Source organism: Montipora foliosa, chromosome 9 (genome assembly GCF_036669935.1).
Source record: "Montipora foliosa isolate CH-2021 chromosome 9, ASM3666993v2, whole genome shotgun sequence".
In the NCBI taxonomy this organism is placed as follows: domain Eukaryota; kingdom Metazoa; phylum Cnidaria; class Anthozoa; order Scleractinia; family Acroporidae; genus Montipora; species Montipora foliosa.
This window is the reverse complement of record NC_090877.1, coordinates 47,861,464-47,868,873: the sequence shown is the minus strand read 5'-3', so window position 1 is coordinate 47,868,873 and position 7,410 is coordinate 47,861,464. Positions and strand designations below refer to the sequence as shown.

The following is a 7,410-nucleotide window of genomic DNA, read 5'->3' as shown; positions in this document are numbered from 1 at the left end:
CTATGGAGCACGTTCATAACGTAACGCGACACAGATCTAGACACCGAACACTTTTAATTGATACCCCAATACATTCTAAAATAGAAATGTCATTTAAGAATAATACAATAATATTTTTAGCCTAAAATCAGCAGAAAAATAAGGGTATGAGTTCAGCCTAGGCCGGAAAAACAAGATTCTTATAAAAACGTTTATATGAATCAGTAGAAACAGAATGTTCCGCTGTTGGAGACTTAAAGTTATAGTCGTTGATTGCGTTAACTTAAGTAACTGTTAGTTTCGTTTTTTAAAATATTTAGGGTATCATGAAGAACAGATCAATTGGAGAATGTGACAGATACCGGAAATTCCGTAGTGATCTACAATACACCAATACAAGATACACCAGTTAATACCTTCTAATTTTTCATTTGTGTGTAAACTATTTCTTACTAAAGAGGTTTAAAAAATCAATCAGACTGTTTTAATATCCGCATCTAACATCGTTTTAAGAGTAGATCGCTCGTTTATTTGCATTACACATAGCGCTAATCCTTCATTATGAACTTAGTTTTGGACAGTGTTGAGATGTTGCAAAATTGTTGCAAAGTTCCCGACGGTTCCTACGGAGTGAGATAGAAAACTTCCACTTCAGTTGGGCGGAATTTGTAAGTGCCAGCAAGGAACGTTTGAGCGAAAGTACTTGCGTAAGCATGGCCTGCTGGTGGACTGTAAGTGTAACCAAGGTTTGAATACGAACGCGTACCAGATGACGCAAGGTTTGAAATGTGAATATCGAGTCCTCCTCCAAACGTAGGTCCAGAACTATCGCAGTCGTTTATGGAAGAGGCTCTATTCGAACTATATCGACCCGTTTGTGGCAGCTTTGTCGGCGCCCATCCTGGCTTGTTGCGCAACGAGAACAAAAAGGCAGTAGCATCGTGACGATAAGAACAACTAGAACCTTAACGAAAGAAAGGAATCAACCAATCAATCAATCAATCAATCAATCAATCAATCAATCAATCAATCAATCAATCAATCAATCAAGAAACAAACAAAAATAAAATAAATAAATAAATAATAAAATAAGCAATGGGTTCCAGGCAACAGCTTCACACGCCTTGTACGTGCCTGTCCTAAAGAGCAACGTGAACTGGGCCCAAATTGAAAGAGAATCTTCAGTTTCACTTCGGAGGAGAATAAGAAATAAAAAATAAAATAATAATGATATAATAATAATAATAACGAATTTGATTTAATTGTTAAGTGTATTTAGGGATGCCATGGGGCACTAACTGGGGACACTCTACAGATATCAAATCAAATCATACGTTGGTTTTTAGGAGAGGGGAAGTCTGGTGTACCCCAAGGAGAAAGACCTCTCAGTACAGGGATGTACTGAGGCGACTGAGGGTACTTAGGGATGTACAGGGGACCTCTCAGTACAGGGATGCCATGGGCCACTAACTGGGGACACTGTACAGAAATCAAATCATACGTTGGGTTATAGGAGAAGTGAAGTCTGGTGTACCCCACGGAGAAAGAGCTCTCAATGCAGAGTAGAGAACCAACAAACTCAACCTACATATGACGCCAAGTCTGGGAATCGCACCCCCGCAACATTGGTGGGAGGAGTGCTCTCAGGATTAAACCATGTATGCGAAAATTGCAAACAAATCTGTTTAAAGACCTTTCCAAAAAGTTGCTGGTACCAGGATAAAAAAGTTCTAGAATCCTTATTTTCACTTTCAGATTTCCTGGGAGCCGGCATCTTGAACAGTTGCATTGTGACGTGAACCGATTGCACTATTGTTGTAAATAAATAAATAAATAAATAAAGTTTAAAAACGCTCAAAACACTTCAATTCTTTACGCGCCTGTTCTTGCTCTCCGCCCTCCGCCCCCCCTCCCCCCCCCCCCAAAAAAAGAAAAGGAATGCGAAAGCGGCCCCATTAAGGGGGTTGGAATGAAGAGTCCCTGTTGTAAAACAATACGATCTTACTACTTACTACTACTACCCCATGATATTCCAGTGTATCCTCCAAACACATACTCTCCAACTTGAACTATTGTAACGGTTGGTCCTTTATTATTGCATTGTTGATGAAAAGTGGTGGAGGCCCAGCCGTGGTTGGACGCCTTATAACATCTCTTCCATTTGTGAGAACCGCGAGGCATGATGGGTGCTAGCCAGGTGTTGAGTGCTGCCAAATACTGCTGGTTATTTCCAACGATGCTTGAGGTTTTAAAAACTTTTAAAGAAATGAACGAATCAGAATACAATTAAACAAGTCGTGTTTCAAAAAATAAATTTTCTTTATGCCTTAACTTAGCATCATCATTTTTTACAATATTATCATTAGCTGTTTATTTCCACTTTTTTGTCGATTTATTAGAGCTAAAATACTGTGGACATGAATTTCTATGAAAATGCCATAAATAAGTGTTTGCTGAAGTTGAACTTTCCACTTGAAACAACATACCAGTTAATCCAATAGACTATAAATTTAGACTCACAAGGCAACTTTTTATAATTAAAAAAAAAGTTGGGTATGACTCACGTCATCATCAGTTTAATGCGATGCAATGTTGTGTTCTTTACAGGCCTTATGAAACTTACGTTCGTTTTCTATTGAGATCAACCGTTTTTCAGTTGGTTGGGTTGATTGGGTTTTAAGTGTTCTATTCGGAAAAAAAAACGTTGTCGGTTGGTTTGGTTGATCAACTTTTTCATTTAACTACAATACATAGACAAAAGTATTTGGGAAGGTTATGTTAATGAACCACACCAAAGCTGTATTTCAACCCGCTTCTGTTAAAGCGTAAAAGAAATAGTTCCACCTTCTCTTATATAGCCCCACTCCTCCCTATTCAATGTTGGAAGGTAACACAACAATTTCCCACTAAAACCATTCAGTTTTGTACAACATTGAATGAGGGGGGAGGGGAGAGAAGAAATGAAGACGTCAAAAGTGCTAACCTTCCGAACTATGATTGTAGATTGAAACGACTGAAAAAGCATTGGCAGCGACCGCTGTCTTTTACGCGGGCCATTTAAATTCGGCCGCGTGCTCGTGCCGTGTTGGTTTCGCTCAACTCGTCAACGCTGAGAAGTCTGGTAATAACTATTCCCAGGAGTTACCACGTTTCAACCGAAAACGGTTGGAAAAGTGTTCGATTGGGAAACCTCAACCGCCTCAACCTAAACCGGCTGCGGTTGAAACGGCTGATTCCAATAGAACACGATCTTAATCAATTGAGAGAAACGACCTAGGGAGGCTTGGGGAAGGGAGTGTTTCTCTCGGCCGTTTCTCTTGATTGATTAGAGAGCTTAAGATTTTACGACGGCGACGGACACAACAACGCCGCAAGACAATGATATCATTGCGTAAAAGGGCATAAATAATCGAGCTGCACGTGCAGCACGGATTTTAGCACGTATTCTTGCGGTTCTCTGCGTAAGGACGACGTGAAATTACCAAATTTGAGGTTTTGACGACAACGAGAGCTTGCAACAGGGAATTTTCTATTCTCTATTTTCACTTTGCCACTGCTAGTACCAATTTATTATTAGGATACTTCGCCCAAATTGTAAGAAGTGAACGAAATAGAATAACTGAGAAAGACTTATGGTAAAGAAAAGTGATATTTTGAGGTGACGTTTTGACGTCACCGTCGTAGATCTTAAGGTCCCTAATGACAACGCACGAAGCGCGCAGGCTGCGCAGCGCGACTGACTCAGAAGTCCTGATTAAACTAAACCAAGTGAGCAATGTATGGACGCTTCCTGGTCTGACAGTGATCATGCCACGAAAAAGAGAGATTCTGATTTCCTCGAGCGGCACATATCTTAAACAAACAATTTCGTTTAACACTGTTAAAATAAATTACTCTTAAAAAACTACGAATTTCTAAAACGGGACATATAAAGTTAGATAAATCATTTGGCCTCTTATTACAATTTACATTGAAAAGGTCACTAGATGAAAGATCCCCTCAGCTTGTCATTCCTTTAAAAGAAGCACTTCAAGATTCAAACATTTTGACCAATTATTTAGGGATTCTATCAACATTAGTTTGCGCATGAGACAAAGTAATTGCCATACAAATACTTTTTTTGTCGCGAATCGACTGCCTCAATAAAGAGATGCTTTATTGATGACTGAAAGTGCAAAGTATTTCAGTGTTTAGCCTTTACCTTGCATGTAAAATACGCTTTCTTGCTTACTGAACAAAGTAACTGACGACCATTTCTGATGAAGATTTGGCAGTAATGTTAGTATCCTCTCGGCTGTTTGAATTTTCACCTTCTCCTTCAATATGGGATCCATATGGGATAAATATGGGATTAATATGGGATCATTCGATCAGTTACATTGCGCGTGACGGCAATCGGAAAATGTCAGGCTGGAATTCGCCTCTTACCAAGAAGCTAAGAATCCAAGAAACGTTTTTGATTTTAACTAATTCCTTCCCTGTAACCTACAGATACTAAATCTCTTTATTGAATAACAAATTACTGTGCTCTAACCCACCTTGAACTTCAATGTAGGTAGCAGTTTCTACTTTAAAGACTTGAGCACTTGTTGCAACACAGAGATAATTTCCTGTATCGCCAAGAGTCAGGTTTGTAATAACCAATGCTCCATTGGTCTGTTGAGTTCGCCCAACTGGCAGTTGACCTCCTATCCTTTTCCAACTCATCAATGGTTGTGGATCACCAGTAGCGCTGCAATTTAGCCTCAGATCGGCTCTCAATCTTGCGCTTACTTTAGCAGGTGGCGCAACTGTGAACTGAGGAAGGGAGACAACAACTACGAGAGTTTTCTTTTCAACGCGACCCAAAAGATTTTCTGCTGAACAGAAGTAGTAGTCTGAGTCGTCTTTGCGAATTTGTAAAACTTGTAAAGCGCTGTTGTTGTAGCTCACTCTTCCCTGGGGTAGCTGGCCAGAGGATTTCCTCCACATAACCACAGGTGCAGGATGTCCAGTCACGTGACAAAGTGGAAGACTAAATGTGCGTCCCTCAATAGCGTGACGAGGTCCCGGATCTAGTGAAACGCTAGGAGGAACTGAAACAAAAGGAAGTACGTTTAAGAAACCATATTCCCTGCTAACGGAGGTCTCTTTTCTTTTTACGTTCGCTGGGCTGACGAATACGGGAGAAGAGACCTCTGCCATGGGTCGAAATTCACTTTGATCCAACTGCCGTCCAGAACCTTGGATGGTACTCTTCAAACCGCATGCCCCATGAAATGTTTGCTGACTGTGACTTGAGCCCACTGTGTCGCGCGCATTCCTTTACAGTCATTCCACTGTTCTTAAGTGAGCGCACAATACACGAAGCATGACGTGAGGATTCACTGCCGTGCATGCTCAACAAAGTGAATTTCGACCCATGGCAGAGGTGTCCTTTCCTGCACTCGTCAGCCCAGCGAACGCAAAAGAAAAGAACCTCTGCTAGCAGGGAAAAAAGCATGATAAAGCAATCGAAACTTAATTCCAAAGGAACGGCGATGCACTTCTGTTGAATTTTTAAAGCTCATTGATTCAATTAGCCCGCTAAATTACAATTCTTCACTAACGCAACCTTGAGACCTTGAGACACGAAACTTATAAGTGAAAATCTCCGATTAAAAACACGATCTTTGCAAGACTGACACTCTTCTCGTACAACTTCAGTTTTCTTGTGGCGAGTAACTATGACTTCAAAGTTTACTGAATATCGCCTTTAGAGTCAAGGAAACTGTAGAATCTATTGAGCAGTCATGGAAAACGTTGGAGACAATGATGCTTTTCCGGTCAATGCCGGGTTTCACTATTCCCGTAGAAAAGGAATAACTGATTATCTGCGGAAGAAATTTACCATTCACTTCGAGCCGCACCAGTGCTTGTGCTTGTCCCAAGATGTTTGATGCGGAACACTTGTATCTACCCGAGTCACTTCCAATCACCTTTGACAAACGTGTTTCTGACTTTCCATCCAGTTTACTCCATGTAATTGAAGGTTTAGGATTACCGCTGACTGAACACTGAAAAGAGGCTGTTTTAGTTTCATTAACTGTCATCTTTGCGGGCGAAACAGCGATGGTGGGAGGTGCGATGGATTCACCAGGCTCTCCTTTTGCTCCTGGTATACCTGTGGTGCCTGTGTCTCCTTTCTGTCCTTTTAACCAGATTTGTCCACGAGGCCCCGCTGGTCCCATGATACCTTGCTTTCCACTCTTTCCAGGCGATCCCATAATTCCTGTGTCCCCTTTGTTTCCGTTCTTTCCTTTTTGTCCTCGCCTTCCCCGGTTGCCCCTTTCTCCTTTCGGTCCAGATGGACCGGAAGGGCCTGGGGGACCTGACATATATTTACCGTTGTTTGATTGGTAAAGTCTTACTCTCAGCTCTGATAGGAATTGTTCAATGTTTAGTCTCTTTTCTTCTGTTTGCTTGTTTTCAGTTTCGTTGTTGATGGAAGAAGCCCTGCGCCTGTGTCGATGAACGCTATCGGTTTGAGATTCTACAACAAACCATAAAATGGAAAAAAGTTCTCAGTTGACAAGGCCATAAATTCACTGAGGGAATGAGGTTATATCGTTTATAAGAGAGATTTTGTTGAACACGTTTCTATATTAGTCAATACCTATACCGCTATAAAAAGTTTTCATTGAGAAATGTTGTTCCTTTCTAATAACATGATTTTCCATAAAATTCAAAACACTGCTGCTAATTTGAATAAAATTGCTGCAATTTAAAAGCTTTTAAAGGAGAACTGAAGATAAAAATGAAATATTTTTTCTTTCGCCAAATTTGTAGTACTTGGCTTGGTTAAAGGAAACAATCGAGTATTTGAGGGGTTCCTTACATTTTGACGTTTTTATGAGGCCAGAAAGATCCGTATTGATCACTTGATGGAAGTCCGCCATTTTGGCTGTACTATAGCAGGCTTGGGCGCTAAGCGTGACGTCAATGCGCACACTTGCTTGAAAGCGGGAAACTTGAAAAATGGTTCAGTGCGCTATTGTGGGCTGTTCTAGTAAAACTCTCATCGTTTCCCTGTTTAAAATGAAGTCCTTCTCAAGGAATAGATCATCCGAATTTAGAAGAAAAAACTTGCCAAATATCCAGCACTGTCAAATCTGTTCGGATCATTTGGAACTTTCCTGTTTTGAAGGTGTCTTGGCCACAGCGGTCGATGCGATAATTGCATGTAATTGATGAAATATTAACTTTGCGACTCCATCGATTCCATTTACACACAGTGAGTAAGCTATGTTTTCTTTATTCGGGAGATTTCAGTGGCAAACCCAGCGCCGGAGAAGTGAACCGAAAAGTTGTTTTTGCAAGTAACTGGGGCACGTCATTTCGTGAATAGCCTTCGTACTTCAAGTTGGGTTTTATAAACTCGACAACGATCATGAAGATGTTTAATTAAAGTTT

General features: G+C 40.7%; 1 protein-coding gene across 1 annotated transcript in view; it reads right to left on the bottom strand.

The window, feature by feature from the left end:
• Positions 1–427: 427 nt before the first annotated feature.
• Positions 428–7,410, bottom strand: part of LOC137971907 (basement membrane-specific heparan sulfate proteoglycan core protein-like) — a 27,805-nt gene continuing 20,822 nt past the window's right edge. The window contains exons 7-10 of the mRNA XM_068818647.1: positions 5,849–6,490; positions 4,518–5,054; positions 2,001–2,234; positions 428–943 (exon numbers count right to left, since the gene is read on the bottom strand). Of these exons, the coding sequence (XP_068674748.1) occupies positions 603–943; positions 2,001–2,234; positions 4,518–5,054; positions 5,849–6,490 (1,754 nt within the window). The 3' untranslated portion in view covers positions 428–602. The remainder of the gene's footprint in view (positions 944–2,000; positions 2,235–4,517; positions 5,055–5,848; positions 6,491–7,410) is intronic.